This window comes from Panthera onca, chromosome A2 (assembly GCF_046562875.1).
Source record: "Panthera onca isolate mPanOnc1 chromosome A2, mPanOnc1 haplotype 2, whole genome shotgun sequence".
In the NCBI taxonomy this organism is placed as follows: Eukaryota; Metazoa; Chordata; class Mammalia; order Carnivora; family Felidae; genus Panthera; species Panthera onca.
In genome coordinates, this window is record NC_138340.1 from 4,411,820 (window position 1) to 4,433,532 (window position 21,713).

Consider the following 21,713-nt stretch of genomic DNA (forward strand, 5'->3'; position numbering starts at 1 on the left):
TCCCATATATCTGTGGTCAACTGAGTTTTGACGAGGCTGTCAAGAGCATTGAATAGAGAGAGTAAACTGCCAAACAAGTGGGCTTCCACAGGCAAATGAATGAGGTTGGCCCCCCACCTCACAATATATACAAAAACAACTCAAAAATGAATCAAAGAGCTAAATGGAAGAGACACAACTGTAAAACTTTCAGAGGAAAATATAAGGTAGTCACGTACAATAAGTTTATCTTCATGACCTTGGATTTGGCAATGGATTTTTAAAATTTTTATTTATTTATTTATTTATTTTTGAGACAGAGACACAGCATGGGGGGGGGGGGCGGTGCAGACAGAGAGGGAGACCCAGAATCCGAAGCAGGCTCCAGGCTCTGAGCTGTCAGCACAGGGCCCGACGCGGGGCTCGAACTCACCGACTACGAGATCATGACCTGAGCGGAAGTCAGACGCTTAACTGACTGAGCCGCCCAGGCACCCCTGGCAATGGAGTTTTAGATATGATGCTAAAAGCACAAACAAAAGATTAAAAAAAAAAATTCTTTACAAAGATAAATGGGACTTTATCCCACAGGATGGGAGAACGTATTTGCAAACCGTATTTCTGATAAGGGTCTCGTATTCAGAACGTATAAAGGACTGTCACAACCCAACAACAAAATGGCAAATGACTCAATTAAGAAATGGGCAAAGGACTCGAACAGACCTGTCTGCAGGAGGCACATGGGAAGATACCGAGCATCATTAGTCACTAGGGAAACACAAGCCCAAACCACGGTGACACAGCACTTTCCCACGCACTGGTACGGCTACTAGAAAAGAAAGAAAGAAAAGAGAAAGGACCCTCACACGTGGCCGGTGGAATGTAAAACGGTACAGCTGCCGTGGAAAACAGGCCGGTAGTTCCTCAAAAAGTTGCACAGAAACTCAGTTGAACTATTACGGCTCAGCAATTCCACTCCTGGGTACACAAATGTCTGTAGCGGCATCATTCATAATGGCAAAAAAAAAAAAAAAGGAAAAATCCGAGTGTCGGTCACAGACGACTGCATATATGCATCCAACGTGGTGTATCTATACAATGGAATGTTCCTCGTCCACGAAAAGGAATGAGGTAGTGATACACGTTTACAATGCGGATGGGCCTCAAAAGCATGACGCTCAGTGAGAGAAGCCGGTCACGAAAGCCCAGGTAGCGTATGGTTCCATTTACGTGAAATGTCCAGAACAGGCAAATCCATAGGGACGGAAAGCAGACTAGCTGCCTTAGGCTGGAGGAGGAGGGAGTGGGGGGCGGGGGAGGTGACTGCCGATTGGTCAGGGTTACCAGTTTACAGCGTGTTTCCTTCTAGGGTGATGAGAATGTTCTAGAACTACTAGATAAAGTTAATGGTCGTACGGCATTGTGACTCTACTAACTGCCATTGAATCGTACACTCAAAAAAAATTTTTTTTAACGTTGATTTACTTTTGAGAGAGAGACAGGCAAAGCGTGAGTGGGGGAGAGGCAGAGAGAGAAGGAGACACGGAATCGGAAGCAGGCTCCTTCCAGGCTCCGGGCTGTCAGCAGAGTCTGACGCGAGGCTGGAGCCCACGAACCGCGAGATCGTGACCTGAGCCAAAGTCGGAAGCTTAACCGACTGAGCCCCCCGGGCGCCCCTGCATTGTATACTTTTAAATGGTTAAAAAGATGCATTTTATGTTACGTGAATTTTACCTTGATTTAAAAAAATATACAACCAATTAAAAAGCCTATTGTTCTCTTGCGATTTGAATGGATCTTTTGCCCACACGTATGGTTTTTGTAACATCACACACTGGTCACGTGGAACATATTGGCTCACCGAGTTTCCGGATGTTCTAAATGATGACGCGCTTCACTAAACGCTACTGAAAATCGCATTTGTTATTATCACTACCAAGCTCATTAGGAGGATACCAGGTTTTCAAAATTCGAAGTTTTCTTTTTTTGGTTGAAAATTTACTGGCAACCAAAATAACCCCTCCCCCCCCCCCCCCCCCCAGACCCATCCGCCTCGTGCTCTGCTCTCCTTTTTGAGAAAAATGCCTGCCAAATCCTCCAGTCTGAAAACCCCTCATTTGTCTGTTATTCCTTCAAGCAAACACTGTGTTTCGTGACAGAAGTGGCTGGTGAAGCTCACAGTCATCTGCCCGGCGGCTCTTCCTTAGCACAGTCATCACACTTTGGCAGAGAAGTGCCTTTTGTCACCCAGAATATTAGGAAGGACTGGGGTTTCATACAATGACTGTTTACTGCTTCACCGGGGACCTTAGGTGAACCGTAACAGCAAGTTGCAGTGCGGAATTCCGCTGCTTCTCTTCTCTTTTTCGCTGCGAGCGCAGGGTGGTGCAGAAGCCGGTGGCTTCTGGGAGAGTCTGTCGCCTCCGCCTTGCTCGAGCCTGCGTTTGCGCCCCGGGGGCGCATCGATGTCGATTTTGCACAATCAGTGCAAACGTCAGCACTGGGAAAGCTGGCGACAGACTGATGGCTTAGTATTATTATGAAAACAGTTCTGACCCGGTGGGCCCCCGGGCCGGTCTTGGGGACACCCAGAAGAGTGCCAGATGTCTTGAGGACTGCCTGCTAAAAACTGTAGAGCTATGAGTATCGAGAGTATCGAGCATCGTGGAAAAGCACACAACTTAAGGCTGGCTGCAGAAGACCATCCTGAAGAACCCATAGCTATTAAATAGGGTCCGCTCAAGCCCGCGGGTGCAGAGAATTAATTTGACGCACAGTGGAACCTCCCCCAGGTGTTCGTTGTGTTTTGAAATCAAAACGACAGTTGGGGTGTCTGGATGGCTCAGCCCGTTGAGCATCTGACTCTTGATTTCGGCTCAGGTCATGATCAGAGGCTCGTGGGATCGATTCCTACATCAGGCACCGTGCTGAGCTTGGAGGCTGCTCGAGGTTCTCTCTTTCTCCCTCAGTCTCTGCCCCTCCCCTGCTCGTTCTCTCTCTCTCAAAATAAATAAATAAACATTAAAATAAAATTAAGACGTCGGGTAAACATCGGAAGGCGATAAAGAAGGTAAGGAACCCCCCGCCCAAGGTCAGAGGGGGAGGTTAACGCCCGGCAGGCAGCGCTGGAGGCGCAGTGCGCACGCCGGTCCAGCAGAGGGCGCTGCGGCGCCACCTCCCAGCCCCGCGCGGGCGGCCCTACCGGCACCTGCGGAAAAGGAGCATCTCGCGGTTGCAGCCCGAGTCTTCCTTGCACACCTGCAGGGGCGACTCTCGCTGCACAAGTACAAACGCCTTATCCGGTCCGCTCAGTGGCTGGCGAAGTTAGTGTCTACTCTCTGAATACGCTTAACATAGAGGCTAATTTTATGTTTGCTTGGAGTTTAATCTTCAGCAAGGAGGGGCCAAGGGTGGCCTCAGCAGAGCCCCACCCCGCCCGGGGCCCAGGCAGCTTTCCCTAAAATCATTTGTTTTTGAACTCCCAGCACTTTCCTTCCATCTTGGCATTGTGCATATGCTGATGCGTCCATTTCTTGACTCCTCGGGAGCTTAATTTTTATTTTTGATTCGGTGTAATGCAGCACATACTCCTTTTGATTGGCCCCCTAAACATCATTTTTTCTGCTACATGAATTATTAACAGAATGCCAGGGGAAAAAGGACACATGCTTTGAGGGCTTGTTCAGAAGGAGGGCAGAAAAAATACATAAGGATTCGTGATCAAAGATAAAAGAACCTGACGTAACAGCAGGTAGCGGTCAAGTTTTAACAGTTCCCGAGTATATTAAAATAAGCCAATTATTTAGAAAATTCCTCTCCTTTCATGTGTAATCCTAGCAAGATTCTTCCTGATTCAAAGACTGTACTGGTGCCTCCTAAGGAGGCATGAGTGGAGGTTCATGAGTGTATGCCCACGTGGCCATTCCACTTATAACAAAATAATCACATTAAAAGGACCTGCCGGGATAGGGGTCGCCCCTACCAAGGGCCAGCAATGACCAGTGTTGAAGTGGCCCCGGCATCTCCAGACGGGTCTGCCAAAGTCTGACATCAGGACCATGCCTCCGGGGGGTTCCCTGGAAAGGCCAGGGAGGAGTGGGGACGGGACAGGAACGTGTTAACCCTGCATCCTCAAATGTAGCCCAGTTATGTGACCATGAACGGAGGAGATCAAAGTTTAAATGCTTTAGGAGCAACCCTTTTGAATGAATCTCTAAAGAAAATGGAGAGTCGTTTAACAGGAAGAGACACCGTTGGACTTTTGAGGGCAAGGATATAAAGCCCAGAATTCTGCCTGCAGAAAGGATACGGGGCCCACAGCGAAGGGCCAGGTGGGAACGTGGAGAGAATTTGGGGCTCACCGCTGGGGAAGGAGGAGGCTGGCTTGGGGGAAACAGGGCATTTTAAATCTGTTTGTCCATTTAAAAAAATTTTTTTTTAACGTTTATTTATTTTTGAGACAGAGAGAGACAGAGCATGAACGGGGGAGGGTCAGAGAGAGAGGGAGACACAGAATCAGAAACAGGCTCCAGGCTCTGAGCGGTCAGCACAGAGCCCGACGCGGGGCTGGAACCCTCGGACCGTGAGATCATGACCTGAGCCGAAGCTGGACGCTTAACCGACTGAGCCACCCAGGCGCCCCGTTTGTCCATTTTTATTTTGCTCATTAAACATGTTAAAAACATGTAAGTACTATTATACATGCTTGCCGCACAAAAATCTGATTCTGCCAGAGATGGTCTCCACTTAGGGCCAGGACGGCGGTGGGGCCACAAGGTGCCCCGGGCACCAACCTTAAGGAGGCGCTCATTCTCAAGATCCTGTCAGGGCAAGGGTGGCACGTGGGGGTGAGCGCCTCCTTAAATTTGGTGCCCTGGGCACCGGGCCTGGCCCATCCCGTTCTAGCCCTGCCTCAACTTCTCCCCGGCACCCGACTTCCCTACGTGGGAGGAGAGGCCTTTACCAATAGCCTGGTGTGGGTCCTTTCAGGTGCATTATATCGGACTCACATTTCATTTAATGTTTTTTTTGGGGGGGGGTTGTGTTAGTTGGGGTTGTGTTAGGTATTCAGCTCTGCTTACCTGCATTTACCACTTCATCTTTTGTGATTACCTTTCTGAGGCAGTTCTTACACATCAAGGGCTGGCAAGCTTTTTCTATAAAGGGCCAGATAGTGACTGTTTCGGGTTTTGTGGGCCAGTCTCTGTCCACAACTACTCAACTCTGTTCTAGGAGCTGGAAAGCAGCCACAGACAAGTGAAGGAAGGGGCGTGGCTGTGTGCCAGTAAAACTTTGTTTAGAAAACCAGGCAGCCGGCTGGATTTGGCTTTGGAGCTGTGGTCTACTGCTCCCCCTGCCCCACAATTCTACCAAGAATTACACATTATGGGTGTTTTAGACTATTGTCAAACTGTTTTTTGGTGAACGATATGGGTATAGAGGTGATGGTGGTGTGGTATTGTGAGTGATTCCATATTCCAAAGTGGTTAATCTTATGTGACAGAAATTTTGCCTTAAGAAAAAATTAACAAATAAAAATAAATAAGATAGGGGCACCTGGATGGCTTAGTTGGGTAAGCATCCCACTCTTGACTTCTGCTCAGGTCATGATCTCACGGTTCGTGGTTCGAGCCCCGCTTCCGGCTCTGCACTCACAGTGTGGAGCCTGCTTGGGAGTCTCTCTCTCCCTCTCTCTCCCTGCCCCTGCCCTGCTGGCACTCTCCTCCTCACTCTCTCTCAAAAATGAATGAACTTTAGGGGCGCCTGGGTGGCTCAGTCGGTTGAGTGACCGACTTCGGCTCAAGTCACGATCGCACAGTTGGGGTTCGAGCCCCGCGTCAGGCTTTGCGCTGACAGCACAGAGCTTGCTTCGGATTCTGTCTCCTTCTCTCTCTGCCCCTCCCCCACTCAAATGCGCACTCTCTCTTTCTTGCTCAAAAATAAATATTAACAAAATTAAAAGATAAATAAAAAAACTTAAAAGACTTAAGAAAACTTATAAGGTAACATATGCATGTGGTTAAGAATTCACTTGGGGCGCCTGGGTGGCTCATTCAGTTGAGCGTCCGACTTCGGCTCGGGTCATGATCTCACGGCTCGTGAGTTCAAGCCCCGCGTCGGGCTCTGTGCTGACGGCTCGGGGCCTGGAGCCTGCTTCTGCTTCTGTGTCTCCCTCTCTCTCTGCCCCTAACCCACTCACATTCTGTCTCTGTCTCTGTCAAAAATAAATAAACATTAAAAAAAAAAAAAAGAATTCACTAGAAGGAAAAGGTACCTAAAACAGCAAGCCTCCCTCTTCTCTTGTCCTTTCTGTCACAGAAACAGTCTTTCTACTGGTAATCATTTTTAGCAGCTAGCGTGTTTAGTTCTTATAATTCCTAGAACTTTTAACAATAGACTCCTACTTCTTAATCAATTTTTAAAAATTTTAAACTTTTCCTTTGGAAATAATTCCAGATGTACAAAAACACTGTAAAATTGGTGCCAAGAATTCCCGCAGACCCTTTCCACCAGCCTCCCTGAAATGTTAGCATCTCCCGTGAGCACAGAACCAGGTCTCACGTGACCTCAGCACAAGGACCAAGACCCAGAAATCAAGCCCCACTCACCACGCTCAGCCAACCGAAAGGGCTCATTAGAATGTGACGGTCCTTGCACTCCTGTCCTTTTTCTGGCCCGGGATCCAGTCCAGAGTCACACGCTGTGGTCATTTTGCATACACAGCCGTGAGAGAAAATACCAGAAAAATGCGAAATGGGCGGGGAGTGGAAGAAGCTTTCATTAGATCAACGACCCATTTGTCCACAGTCGCCCTTGACCTCCCACGTGGGTTTGTGTCGCTCTGCACAGGAACAACGGCTTCTCCAGTAAATTAATTGAGGCTTTTCAGAATAAGCACAGAAGAATGTTGCCCAGGATGACATTCACATGGTTTACTTTTGTCACTAGAGGAGACCAGAGACGGAAACCTCAGATCCGTCTCAAAGCGGTGCTCCTGAGCAAACGCAGGTAGTGTTCCCTGCCTTTAGGGAGAAATGCGCAAAACCAGATTCAGAAGTGATGATGTCAGGGGCGCCTGGGGGGGGGGGGGGCTCAGTCGGTTAGGTGTCCAACTTTGGCTCAGGTCATGATCTCACGGTCTGTGGGTTCGAGCCCCGTGTCGGGCTCTGTGCTGACAGCTCAGAGCCTGGAGCCTGCTTCGGATTCTGTGTCTCCCTCTCTCTCTGCCCCTTGCCCGCTCACACTCTGTCTCTCACTCTCTCAAAAAAAAACATTAAAAACAATAACAAAAAATTTAAAAAAAGGGTGATGATGTCATTGAATGTTTGTCCAAACCCACAGAAGGCACAGCACCAGGCATGAACCCTGATGTCAATTAGGAGCTTTAGTTAATAATAACAGTGTGTCAAGATGGGCTCACTGGGGTAACAAACCTGCCAAACTTACCCCAAATGCTAAGAAGGGAAACTGTGTGTGTGTTGGTGGCAGGGGGGCTACGGGGATTCTCGAACTTTCTGCTCAATTTTTCTGTAAGCCTAAGACTGCGCTTAAAAAAAAAAAAAAAAAAAAAGGAGTCGGGGCGCCTGGGTGGCTCAGTCGGTGAGCATCGGACTTCAGCTCAGGTCATGATCCTGCGTTCATGGGTTCGAGCCCCGTGTCGTGTTGGGCTCTGTGCTCACAGCTCAGAGCCTGGAGCCTGCTTCAGGTTCTGTGTCAGTTTTGCTCTCTGTCCCTCCCCTGCTCATGCTCTGTGTCTCTCCCCCCGCCGCCAAAAAAAAGTTAAAAAATTATTTAAAAAAAGGAGTCTATTAAAGAAAAAAGTGATGATAAATATTTTTTTAGTCAGAGAAAAAAGTGGATGCTCTATCGGCAAAATTCCTTCATCAAACAACGCGCGCTTGCTCCCAAAGGGTCTGCTCTGGCAGTTGGGCAAAAGCTCTGATGTGCAGAGGATGAGGGAGCTTCTAGCAAATGCTTGCGATGCGTGTGAGGTCGCTGTGCAGTTAAGGTGTTCCGCATCTTCACTGGCAGGCTCTAGAGAAGACGTTTTCGTGCTTGGTGATCCATCGTGAGCTGTGACCTGTGTGGGTGGCACACCGGCCCCGCGGGCCACCTGGAAGGGTCACCGTGAGACCGGGAGGCCAGGCCACACAGCGGGAGCCACGGGCGCTCCATTCACGGTCTCCCCTGGCCTTGACCCAGCGCAGATGAGCTGGATGGAGTACCCGGGATTCGGCTTTTCTGAACTCACGTGTGCCGGTCCTCGGGGCCGAGAGGCTCGCTTGTGTGTTGAAAGCGGGAGCTGAGTCTCTGATGACACCAGTACAGAAATTCCTATGACTTCAAGGGACGTGTCTCCGGGGTGTGCGTTGTGGAACTTGAAGCCGTCGGTCCGGGGCCCGAAATATCGCCATTTCTCATGTTGGAAAGGAGATCTCAGGGTTTTCGAAGACGACTCAGTGTCCCAAGGGACTGGGCTGCCGATCCCCACTGGCTTCTCAAACCCAGCGCACGAGGGTTTTCTTCCTCTGGAGGAGGAAGCAATCACGGCAGTCTTAGGCGGATCTCAAGTCTTAGGCACATTTGAAAATCACAGCAGGTGCCACAAAGCTGACGCCAGTTCTTTCGGGGGGGGGGGGGGGCAGAATGCGACCAGAGCAAGCTCAGAGCCCGCCTGATGCCGTTCTCCGAGGCGACGTCACTTCTCACCCTTCTGGCTTCGGCGCGGCACGTGCTGGAAGGCCAGCCGCGTGGCCCGGGCAGACGCCATCCCGATCTCTGACGATCTCCGCCGCTACCTGTGAGCCAGGACCCCGCTTTCCTGGAAGCTAAGAGTTCACGAAGACACCACCCAGAGGGGTCAAGTGGGACTTGGCCACCGGGTCGGCTTACCCTTCAGTAGGCCGGACCTAGGCCCCGATGAAACACCGCGATGGCAGGTTCCTGCACGGACAGGAGTGCTGTGTTTTTACTGTGAAAACTGGCCGGACCGTTTGCCTTCCTCAGTCCCCACGGTGTGGCCCACGGGGGCCGCCCGATTGTGTGGCATGACTGCCTGCAGCCCGAGAGCCCCGCGGGCGGAGGGAGCGGCAGGGTCTCCACCCTGGGCGGCCCGAGGGCCCCCGGCTCCCCGCACCCTGACACGACCCAAAGGGCCAATCCTGGGCTGGAGTGGCAGGGGCAGGCCTCTCGGGGGAGAACCTCTGTCGGGTGTGGTTGAAGAAAGTGCAGCGCTAAGCGGCTTTATCGAAAACTCACCATTCGGGCAACTCACTTTTCAGTTTTACAAGATACCAATGAAATAACCGAGACTCAAGAAAATCCACCACGGAAGTCGGAAACCTCTCCTCAAGGCCGCAGGGTGATTCCCTCCAGCCTCCACCTCTGTTCTCGGAATCAACTCGAAGTCCCAAAACTCTGATGGGCAAAGCTGGCAGGCGTCAAGGGCCGGGGGCAGGAGCCTCGGGTTAATTCTGTGCTTCCTGGAAAGTCCCACAGATCCCTGCTGCAAACGTGTGACATGTTCCTGTGCCAAAACAGGTCGATAAACAAGCGAGCAGGCAGGGTCGGGAACCAGATCGTCTTCTGGAACGATCACTCTCTGGGGCTTGCATGGAGAGGGGTGTCAAAACACAGCCCATTCCTGGATTCCCAACTGGTTTAAAAACACGATTCTTCTGAAGCGACCGGACGACAAACCACAGTGGCCGGGTGGCCTAGGCTCTGGGCAGCACATATGCTTGCAACAGGATAGTGTGGACCACAGAGAATGCTGTAGTTTCTCAGTAAATCTGTGACCCGCGACCCTAGTATGTGCTGCTATTACGTACTGATGCAATTTACTAACATCCAACCTGTCAGGCTCATGACAGTTAACGTGGTCTGCGAGGAATGCTTTCTCATCAGTATCCGCTCTAAACTCACATCCCTGCAGCCAGTCCTCCGAGGGAGTATACGTGTGGTTGCAAGTGGCCACCCAGGCCCTGCCGGGCGGAAGGGACTGAGCGAGGCGAGGTGCGAGCTGGTGAGCCAGGCCCAACCCCACCCCACATGCTACCGCCTCTAGAGAACAAGTGACTTCTCTCCACCCTGTCCACAGAACTGGGTCCTGGAGAGCACTCCGGACACAGAGGGCAGCAAAACCCGGGAGGGGTGCTCTCTGATGTCAGTGACCCCAAAGCACATCAGGACCAAAAGGACAGGGATGAGGCAGGAACATCACCTTCTATTTTGGGAGGTTAGCCCCACACCAAGAGAGGAAGTTACTTCCTAATTGACGATCGGTCAACGTAATCTGTCACAGGAGCAGTCTATAGAAGAAACACTCATGGTCATATCAACGAAGAAAAAGCATTTGACAAAAGTAATATTCATTGATGATAAGGACTTGCAGAAAACTAGGGATGGAGAGGAATTTCCTCGATCTGAAAAAGGGCATCTATGAAAACCCAGAGCCAATAGGACACTTAGTGGTGAAAGACTGAAGATTTTCCCCTAAGACTGGGGACAAAGCAAGGATGTCCACTCTTGCCACTCCTGTTCAACACTGTACTGGAAGTCCTAGCTAGTGCAAAAAGACAAGGAAAAGGAATAAAAGCCATCCAGATTGGAAAGGGAGAAGTAAAATTGTTCCCACTCGCAGACAACAAAAGACTCTTGCAGCTCTTATAAGTGAGTCCAGGGAGGCTGCAGGATGCGAGGCCAACAGCCAAAAATGAGCAGTTGGAAACTGAAATTAAAAATCAATACCATTTAGGGGCGCCTGGGTGGCGCAGTCGGTTAAGCGTCCGACTTCAGCCAGGTCACGATCTCGCGGTCCGTGAGTTCGAGCCCCGCGTCAGGCTCTGGGCTGATGGCTCGGAGCCTGGAGCCTGTTTCCGATTCTGTGTCTCCCTCTCTCTCTGCCCCTCCCCCGTTCATGCTCTGTCTCTCCCTGTCCCAAAAAAAAAAAAAAAAAAAAGTTGGGAAAAAATTAAAAAAAAAAAAAAAAAAATCAATACCATTTATAATAGCTCCAAAAACATAAACTATTTAGGCATAAATCTAACAAAATATGTACAGAATTTATATGCTACAAATTACAAAATGCTGACGTAAGACATCAAAGATCTAAATAAATGGAAAAAACATACTATGTTCATGGATGGGAAGACCCAACAGAGTAGAGATGTCAGTTCTCCCCAAATTGATCTACAGGTCTAATATTGTTTAATCAAAATCTCACTATGAATTTTTTGTAGATATAGACAAACTGACCTAAAACTTATATAGAAAATTCTAAATTTATGTAAACAGCCAACATAATAGTGAAGTGAGAGGAAATGCTCTACCCAATCTGGAATGGAAAGACACTCTAAAGACTGGGAGAACATATTTGCAGATCACATCTCCGACAGGGGACTCGTATCCAGGATATATAAAAAACTCTCAACCCTCAACAGTACGAAAACAAACCACCCAGTTAAAAAATAGGCAAATGACGTGAACTGATAGGTCACCAAAGAGCATATAACGAAAGGCAAGCAATCGCATGAAAAGCTGCTCACCATCATTAGCAATTAAGAAAACGCAAATCACAACCACAGTGAGATATCACTACACACCTTATGAGAACGTCGAAAATGAAAAATGGTTGACAACATCAAGTGCTGGTGACGAAGTGGAGCACGGGGACTCATACGTCGGGGGTGGGGTGGGGGGACGCAAAATGGTACAGCCACTTGGGAAAACTGTTGGTGGTTTCTGATCACATTCAACACACACTTACCACGTGAACCAGCAATGTTGCTTGTTAAGTATTTACCCAGAAGAAAGGAAAACGTATGTCCATACAAGAACCTGCACGTGAGTACTTACAGAAGCTTTGTTCATAATCACCAAAAACCTGGAAATTGCCCAAATGACCCTCAAAGGGTGAATGGATAGGTGAGCTGCGGTATAACGGAATCCTTCCCAGTAGCAAAGAAGCAGCAAGTACGGATCCGTGTGATAACGTGAATGGGTCTCAAAGGCACCACTGTGAGTGCCAAGAAAGGTCAGTTTTACTCTATGTTAATTTTCCAAATGAACTAAAATAAAAGTAAGCGTGGAATATAGGCTTTGAGATCAGACATGTTTTTAAAGCAGGTCAGGAGCAGAGTCTGGGGCAGGACCCTGGCGGCAACACGGGGGTGCAGTTCCCGAGGGAGACTGCTCCGAGCCGAGGTCGGTCCAGCGGTCACGGGGATAGACGGGCCTGGGCCTCTGGGAGGGCGACGCCAAGGGTGGCGGTCCCACCAGCACGGCGACGCCGGCCCCGGATGCAATTTCCACAGCAGCCCGGGAGGGGCCTTTTACCCTCTCTGTTTGCCACGGGGTACCTGGTTCCAAGGGGTGGACACTTGCCTCGGACCACACGCCCTTCCTGGCCGCAGAGCTCCGGCTCCGGTGCCCCAGGCTGCCTCTCGCTCACCATCCCCGCTGCCGAGGAGAGTCTATTCCGGGTCTACCCCGCTGCCCCGGAGAGCCTCGTACGTACCGTAGCCGGCGATGACCGGGAAGTGTGGGCCAGGGAGTGTCTGGTGCCGTCCATCCCCCCGTGGATGAGATAGGCTCCCGCGCTGGAGACAATAGGGCTCCCCCCGACATCCATGGTGATGCCCACCATGCTGTGGGAGGGGACCACCGGCGGGGAGGAGCCTGCCACGGTCACCTGGGCGCCGCCCGGGGCCTCGAAGTAAGACGCTGTGCTGCTCGGGGCGTACATCTGAGGCTCGGGGTTGTAGGCGTAGGCCGTCCGTCTGTCAGGAAGAGAGGAGGTGCCTCCTGAGTCTCACCGGGGTCCGGGAGGACTCCACGTTAAGGCGGAGCCCCAGGAGACCGCGCCTACGGGGTCACTCAGACACGAGGGGTCAGGGCAGTGCAAAGTTCAAAGCCATCGTTTCTGAAAATATTAAGCAGCACGGGATGACCCATCGAAACCGATGGAACAATTCTGTGTCTTATTATGGTTACAAGAAATCTACTCGTGGGGCAAAATGGTGCAGAGCGCACACGCGTGTAGGACGATAGACGGGACTGAGGCCCGCAGGCTAGCTGGCGGTGTATCCCAAAGCCAATTGCCTGGTATCGTGCTGCGGTCAGGGAAGATGCCCCCCCTGGGGGAGGCTGTGTGCTAATTCTGCAACTTCTTCAGAGTCTCTGATTCTTTCAGAACGAAAAGGTTTGCAAAATGAAACTGCATACTTAAAAGAACTTCTAAGCGATACCAAGAATTTGCCTGATGTTCCTTTACCATCTGGATTAAATGATTAACCATGCGGCTTGAGACTCACAGTTTTAAGGTCCGCTCGCTCCTGTCGAGCTGACCCCAGTAAAAGACCAAAGCGTAGCGATGTGTCGTGAGCTGGCCCCTCCGTGTGGCAGTGAGGCCCCTCTGACTGCCTCCCAGAAGTGTGATCTCCTTCCTGTCCCGACCCCACCCCAGGGCGACAGCTTATCTAACTGCAGCGCAGGATCGAGCCCAGGGGCACAGGGGCGACCCGCAGACCTCGCTCAGCTTTCACGGGCTGTTCACGCCCTGTTCACGTCCTGACATGGGTCTGTGCATATTTCAGAAGCTTCGGCGCTGTGCTGCAAAAGCTCACACAGCTCCAGCCGTCACGGCCGCCAGCCCTCATGCCCACCCCTCAACTTCCGAAAGGGGGTGATGGAAAGCAAATGGGCAAAGGGACTCGTGTCTTAAGCGCAATGAGCTTCATGGGAAATGTATCATTTTCTGCCCCGAGCGCCACATAGTTGGGAGGCAGAACATTCTAGAAGTCCTTGACAAATGGAAAATCAAGTTTTAGCAACCTCATAAAGAGCCAGAGGTGAACACAGGCAAGGATGAGAAGGCAGAGATAAAAATGGTCTCTGGGTCGTGAAGACTGAACCTTCAGACTTAAAAGCTGGATTAGGTTTTTGTTTCGTTTCATTTTGTTGAAAGACTGCCTTTTCTGGCAGTAAAAACTACAAAGGCCTGTGATTTCTGAAATCTCCACAGGGCTCTGATGCCCTCAGACTGTCCTAATGGTTCCCACACCACCCAAAGAGGGAGGAGGAGAAGTTTGCGAGTACAGGCCCCGAATGGAAAAAGGTGGGGTAGTCGTGAGAGAAGGTTCCGGACGTGGCCCACGCTTCTCTGACAGGCGGGCCCTTCCGAGGGGAGAGGAAACCCACGTACAAGGCTCCATTGGTGTAGACCGTGTCTCCGCCTTCCACGTACTGCACCTGCGGGGGGTACACGTGCTGCACGGGCTGGACCTGGAACATGAACATCAGATACCTCGTGTCACACACACCAGTCCCCTTGCTGTTCAGCCTGTCTGTGTCTTCTGTGGCCTTTTGTGGACATTTACTCCTATGCTTCCGATCTGGGGCGTCAGACACCCCTCGCCCTACAGGGCAAGGGGCGCAAGCCGGTTATATTCTACGTGGCCGGGCGGCCCTGGCACCCCTCCCCAGAGGGGCCGGGGTCCTTGGAAGGAGAAACGTGCCTGGAGTGGGAGATGCAGAGGGGGCACCGGGAAGCCTCGTCTGTGGCAGTGGCCGTGGCGCACCTCCGCGGACAGGGACGCTGGCCCTGGTGGTGGAGACCCAGAGCTCTGCGCACAGACCTTGAAAACCTCACCACGGAGGGAACCTTAATGGATGCCCAATCCAGCCTCCTTTTGGGGTGAAAAAATCTGGGGCTGGGTGTCATCGTGACCGCTAAGCCTTCGTGTGGGGTTGGCAGGATGGGACTGGCTCCCGCCTCCCAGGCCAGGCCAGGCCAGGCCAGCGTGGTGCTGGAGTTAACAATCGATAGATCGTGAGAAGCTTCTAGGGATTAACATGCTGGGCGGGCTGTGCCTCAGGGGACTGGGTGAAACACAGAAGTCACTCTGACAGTCCAAGTTGCTCAGGGACAAAGGCCCCACAGAGAGGAAGCTTCTAGAATCACGACACTAGTCTTGTTCTCCTGTCCCTCAAGGAGCCGAGACAGACCCACTGGCTCCCTGCCGGGCCTGCCGAAGCCTTCGCTTCTCTCCCACGACCCGAAAACCTGCCCCGGTTTTCACTGACGCAGTTACCGGACAAGCTCCTCTAAACTCACCAGCTTAGATTTAAGCCGGAGCCGCCGGGGGAGAGATGTGTGCTCTCTGGTCTCAGCTGTCACCACAATCACGCTCAGGGGTCCTTTCAGGCAGGAATGTGCACTAATTTTAATGCCGTATGTGACAGGGCACAAGTCCGCCAACCCCAGCCAAATCTGGCCCGTCTCTTTTTGTACATTAAGTGTCCCTGGGACACGGCCACGCCCCTTCGGGTACATCTACAGCTGCTTTTGTGGGACAGTGGCAGAGTCCAGCAGCTGGCCTGCTAAGCCAAAAAAGACACTATTTGGCTTTTGCCGGAAAAGTTCTGCCCTCCGCTGTCCCGGATCAGGCCGACTCTGTGTGGCTGGTACACCCAGGCCCTGAAGCTCAGTTGCCAGATAAACTCATGTCACAAGCAGTGCTTCCTGGGTCGTGCACTCGTCTGAGGGCACAACAATTGTCTCCCCGAGAGGTTCCATGTTCCTCCAAACCTGAAACTTGGCTCTCTGTCTGCGTGTCTACCTCAGCACCCCAGTGCTCCGTCAGGGTGCTGGCTTGCCCCCCAAATGCTGAATCTCTGAATGAATGAAAGATCATCAGCTTTCTTGGCTTGTTGCAAACTATCTGCAGTAAAAGAATTTTTTTAAACATAGCTTTCAAGGGGCTGAGCCTTGAGAAAGGCTGAGCCTTTCAAGGGGCATAGCTTTCAAGGGGTGGCTCAGTCGGTTAAGCATCCGACTTCGGCTCAGGTCATGATCTCACAGTCCACACACAGTCTGTGGGTTCGAGCCCCGCGTCAGGCTCCGTGCTGACAGCTCAGAGCCTGGAGCCTGCTTCGGATTCTGTGACTCCCTCTCTCTGCCTCTCCTCCCTTGCTCGCGCTCGCTCTCTCTCTCAAAAGTCAATAAACATTAAAAATTTTTTTTAAACATAGGCTTCAAAAGAACCTTCTGGTACAGAGCTGAAGACATCAAAGACCAAGCAATAGCAACAACAGAAAAGGACGCATTGTCCAGAGAGGGCACCGGATCACTCAGTGCTGATGTGTCCCGTTTCACCTGGGCTATGGTTACCTGCTGTGGCACCTGCTGGACCCTGGGGAGGGAGATTGGCTGCATCTGGGCCCCTTTGGGAGCCGAGCCCGCTGTCTGGACCAACACCCTCTAGAACGGAAGGAGAAAAGGACATTTAGACTTGTCAGAGGTTAGTCCTTAAAGCAAATACAGATTATAACCAGGGCTGCCGCCACCTACTCCACCATCACCTTCCAGAAACATAAGCGAGATTGGCAGGAGAGGAGTGCACGCGTGCACACACACACACACACACACACACACACACACACACACTCTCGTTTGCACGCCGGAGCACATGCGCCTCCACCTGCCCCCAGCAGCTCTCCCTCCCTGGGGTCTGTCTGCGAGGTGGCCTGGGCTGTCCCTGACATCAGGCCGAGAGGCTGGGTGATAAGAAGAACCCTGCAGACAGCTGTCCACACCACCTTTCCCATCCCTGGCACCAAGCTGGGGCTGGTGGCCGCACGTGTCCAGCGCGGTGGGAAGCTATGCTGGACGGGGCAAGCCGGAAGGCGAAGCGTGAAGAGCCCGTTGGGGGAACTGAGGCAGCAGGAACTCCTCTCTCTGGCAAGGAGAGAGGCACCCACTGTTGCGGGGAGGCAGGGAAGCCCACCAGCAGGAGCGCTTGGAACTTTCCAGAAAGAGAGCACCCCATGTCAGCGGCAGGGAGTCTGCACGGGGAGCAGACAATGCACCCGGGGGCGGGGGGAGGTGAGGCCAGGGACGGCGCGTGGGTGGCTGCGGGGACCGGATGCATTGCTGGCAGGGACGAAGCCTTGGAACTGGGGAGGCACGCGGCTGCCATGGCAGGACCCTGGAGGCAGGGCCTGGGCCCCAGCCAGCCCGTGGCTGCTACCGAGAAAGGCTGGGCCACTCAGGCCCGAGACTGCGGTGTGGCGAGAAGGAGCCAAGGCGGCCGGGGGCGGAGGGCCGGCGTGTCAGGTTCAAGTGGGCGGGGAAACAAGTCAATTAGCTACAACTCAGTCTGGTCACATCCCCTTGGTGCCCTGAGACGGGCTTCCAAGGCCCACACCGGGGCTGCGTGTTTGCAAGAAATGAAAGCTTAATCACATCTGATTATCTGTTCTGAAATGAACAAGCCGCTTTCACATCTGCCCTTTGGTTTTGGCTGAATTATGGGGCTTTTCTACCTTTGTCAATTCTGTCATGCTTCTGACTTTTGGATTCGTGCTCGTACGTGGTCACACGGCCACAGGGGGCCTCCGTGCATGTCTCCAGGTTTCCAGTCTGTTCCGTGACCTTCAGCTTGGTGTGGTCTTACATCGCTAACTTTACGTTTAAGTCTATGGTGTGCTTCCAGCCATGGTAGAAATCCAGAAGGCAAGAGCCTTAACGTGGAAGTTCTCTCCTCGCAAATTGTAAAGAACGTATCCGTTTGGATGGTAGAATTTTAACCAATCATTTGCCTTATCCATAAGGTTTCCCCGTGTAATAGGGGTACTTCCAAGGCATAAGAAAATGTCCATTAAAAGATAGGAATATACCAAGCCAAGTTTCTTTTTGAGTTTGTAGCGTTGGGTCCTTGGTGGGGCCTTTGCAACAAATAGCGAAAAAGCCAGTGTGACATGGAGGGGCAGGGGGAACAGAACAGAGGGGTTGCTATTTTGACAGGAGCAGCGTTGGGACCGTAATGTCAGTTCAGGAAAATATAGATTCCTTTCTCTGCTGCCTCAAGTGTTTTCCCAAACCTAAGTGGGGGCGTCCCCCCCCCCACCAGGCCACACTGGCTTTCTCGGAACAGCCTGAGCCCCGAGCAGCGGGCAGGCTGGTCTGTTACCTGCGGGGAGGCTGGCACAGGCTGAGCCACGGGGGCCTGGGCTGCTGCCGACGGACACAGAGCCACAGAAGCCGGCGAATCGGATCCACCCTCCGAATTCTGCATGCTCAGTTCTAAAGAAAGGCGGAGAGAGGTTGAGTGGGGCGGGACTGCAGCCACGGAGGCCCAAGTGGTAGCTACCTTCAGGTGCAAGTCGGCTGGCCATACTGGGGAAGGAAGACAGGGAAACCAGCGGCACAGATGCCTCATAGGAAGAGCAGCGGGGGTGGGGAGGGGTGGCAGGAAACGTTTTTCCCAGTAGAAAACCGAAAGTTAGCTCTGCAGACAGTCCTTTCCGGGGCTCCTACAATTGTTTACTCATCCAGCCAGCGAATCACCAGCTCCTGATGGCCGCTTGCCATCTGGCGGGCTACGGTACCCCAAACTACAAGTGCATTCTCCTAAGGCAGGGTTTCTGCCCCTCGGCACTGGGGACACCGGGGCCGGATTGTCCTTCAGGCCGACCTCGGCACCCCTGACCTCCACTCGTTAGATGCCAGGAGCGCCTCTCCCCTTCCCACCCCCCACCAGTCATGACAACCCAAAATATCTTCAGACGTTGTCCAAGATAGGCAATACACAGTGGGAGGAAAGAAGCATTTTCTCCTGGGCTGCCTAGAAGTCCTGCCTTCTGTTCCTGGAGATCCTCGCCCACGAGAAGGGCATACAAGTGTATTTCTTTGCAGCCAGATGCGTACATCTTTCAAGTAGGTAGTTTAAACATTCCATACAGAGGGGGCCTGGGTGGCTCAGTCGGTTAAGTGTCCGACTTCGGCTCAGGTCATGATCTCGCGGTTTGTGAGTTTGAGCCCCGTGTCGGGCTCTGTGCTGACAGCTCGGAGCCTGGAGCCCTCTTTGGATTCTGTCTCCTCTCTCTGCCCCTCCCCTGCTCGTACTCTGTCTCTGTCTCTCTCTCAAAAATAAATAAAACGTTAAAAAAATTTTTTTTAATTCCATACAAAAAGACTCATTTAATACCAGAACCAAGTGGCAGACGGTACAAAAAAATCATTCCATCAACATGCTCAAGGTCAGACGGTCTGCACTTTGTAAGAACCGGCTACCTTCGGCACTTGAGAAGCTGTTAAATATGCAAACTGCAGAGAGGAGGTGGCTTTGTGGGCAGGTACAGCCCTGTCCTGAGCACGTCCCCCCAAGCCACAGGTGGGGTCTCCCCACTTCTGCCTCATGCGGGGCCTGAGCAGCAGGTACACAGCATGCTGCTCAGGAGGCACCTGCCAGAACTTTCCATATGCTTCTATCACCGCGAGGGCTCCCACCTCTGAGGATGAGTGAACAATTTGTTGAAAACTTCTTTTTTTTTTTCTTTTAATGCAAAGAAAAACTGCTAACAGATGAATATAATTTGCCTAAAGAAAGCGGAAGGCAGCGTGTGAGTGTTTTAAATCTGTTGAGTGTTGGTTTGACCCCATCTTTGTTGATGAGGAATATTCTATGACGTGGCCCATCCCCCTCCCAAAGACTTTGGCACCACGAGAGCTACTGGCTGGATCCACGGATCTGTGGCCTGTGCCTGTGGCGCTTTCCTGTTTCCCTGACTCGGTCCTTACCACTAGATGTCCCCAGAGCCATGTGATGAGTGGCACCCCCTACTTTTCTTTTCCTCTTCCACAGGAGGAGGAGGCGTGAGAATTTCCAATGTGTATTTCCTGGGTCTCCAACTCTCTGCCTTCCTGACAGAACTGACCTTCGGAATTATTCTGCAGGAAGTTGCGCAGTCGAGGTCTTATGCACAGTTCCTCCAACATCCGAATCAGTCATCTGCACACATGCACCCCTTTGTTCCAATCTGAAGCCAGGAAGTGGGTAACTCCAGTGGTAGGAGCAGGAAAGCATTGGACCTGGGCTCTTGGTGGAAAGAATCCACTAGTGATGAAGCCAGCGGGCTGAGTCAGAGGCCGGCTCCTTGTTCACGGGCAGGAAATAACTGTGCTCCACAGTCTGAGTCTTTTGAAAACCCGGGGAGCCCGTGAGAGTGCGAGGTAGACAGCGAGCCCATGCTCGGCTCACCGCGGCCAGAATGCGACTTCCAGAATGCAAATCATCCGACACCACGCCAAGTTTTCAACTGACGTGCTTCCTGGTTTACTGCACTATTTACCATGTGCTGTCTGTCACCCTGCTCAGCATATGGTGTGTAGGCCCAGGGTCACAAAATTTTTTCCGCAAAGGACGAGAGGCTTTTCTTGCAACTACTACACTTTGCTGCGCTGGCACAGGAGCGGCCATTGCTAACACGCATGAGTGATCCTGGCTGAGCACAAATAAGACTTCATTTCTTAAAAAAAAAAAAAAAAAAAAAGGCCATTACAAAATGTCCTATAGACTATAGTTGTTGGTCCTTGGCTCATAGAATTTAGGTTTGATGAAGTGATGTGGTTTTGGAAGGTGGGTCGAAAAATTACACTGTCTGGGGTCAAAGTCTTGAGGTCCCAGGCCCTGGAACCACTGCAAAGGTCCTGTGGCCACATCTCACCAGCATGAGAGAACTGGAGGGGCCATAGGGGATGATCCAAATTGTTAGGAGGATGAAGCTGCCAGCATTTAAAGACGAATGGAAATATCATCTGGCCTGAAATGACAACAGTGCTCCTGAAGTTTATAAGGTTACAAATAAAATCACCAAGTCCCGGAATCTCAGAAGCCAGGCACAGCCCTTAAAACTTAAGACAGGACGGACGCCTGGGTGGCTCAGCTGGTTAAGCATCCGACTTCAGCTCAGGTCATCATCTTGCTGTTTGTGGGTTCGAGCCCCGCGTCGGGCTCTGTGCTGACAACTCAGGGCCTGGAGCCTGCTTCAGATTCTGTGCCTCCCTCTCTCTCTGCCCCTCCCTAGGTCATGCTCTGTCTCTCTGTGTCTCTCAAAAATAAATAAACATTAAAAAAAAAAAAGACAGGAGTTTCAGCATAAGGGGCAGATCACTTTGGGAAGTTGTACTGCATTGAATAGTGACCCCCAAAACTCATGTCCACTCAGGATCTCTGAATGTGACCTTATTTGGAAATAGTGTCTTTGCAGATATAATCAAGGTAAGGGATCAAGATGAGGTCACACTGGATTAGGACGGGCCCTAAATCCAGGGACAGTGTTCTTATAACAGACAGGATAGGACACACAGGGAGGAAGGCTGTGTGACGACAGAGGAGGCGATAGATGGATACAGCGACAAGCCTGGGAAGCCAAGGATGGCTGGGGCCCCCAGAAACCAGAGGAGGCAGGAAGGGTCCTTGTCTAGAGGGAGCACAGTCCGGCGACACCTTCTGGTCTCCAGAACTGCGAGAGTAAATTTCACGTGTTTCAAGCCACCCAACCGGTCTGTGGTACTTAGCATGGCGACCCCAGGAAACTCACGCAGGGATCCATACGATGAAGGGCACAGTTGGGACAAAAGCATCCTACGAGATGGCTTCTGTGTAGTAGGCGGTGCCATGCACGACCCAGGCAGCTGATATTTACCAACTAAATAAATACCTTAGTGCCTCTTTAGGATTACAGCCCATACTGAATTGTAGGAAATTATATATAGTGAGCATCCACATAAAGCTTCAGAACATTTACAATCTACCTGGTTATTTTATTTTATTAAAAATTTTTTTTAATGTTTCTTCATTTTTTGAGAGAGACAGAGAGGCAGAGCATGAGTCGGGGAGGGGCAGAGAGAGAGGCAGACACAGAATCTGGAACAGACTCCAGGCTCTGAG

General features: G+C 51.6%; 1 protein-coding gene across 6 annotated transcripts in view; it reads right to left on the reverse strand.

Annotated features, from left to right (window-relative positions):
- Window positions 1-21,713, reverse strand: part of RFX2 (regulatory factor X2) — a 102,731-nt gene that overhangs the window by 21,446 nt on the left and 59,572 nt on the right. For 2 of the 6 annotated variants that reach the window (XM_081791405.1, XM_081791412.1), the window contains exons 2-6: window positions 19,699-20,289; window positions 17,952-18,064; window positions 16,151-16,240; window positions 14,183-14,262; window positions 12,497-12,758 (exon numbers count right to left, since the gene is read on the reverse strand). In XM_081791405.1, the coding sequence (XP_081647531.1) occupies window positions 12,497-12,758; window positions 14,183-14,262; window positions 16,151-16,240; window positions 17,952-18,064; window positions 19,699-19,759 (606 nt within the window). In that variant the 5' untranslated portion in view covers window positions 19,760-20,289. Of the gene's footprint in view, window positions 1-12,496; window positions 12,759-14,182; window positions 14,263-16,150; window positions 16,241-17,304; window positions 17,931-17,951; window positions 18,065-19,698; window positions 20,290-21,713 lie in introns of those variants that run through there. The other 4 variants (XM_081791407.1, XM_081791410.1, XM_081791413.1 and 1 more) reach the window with 3 other exon arrangements.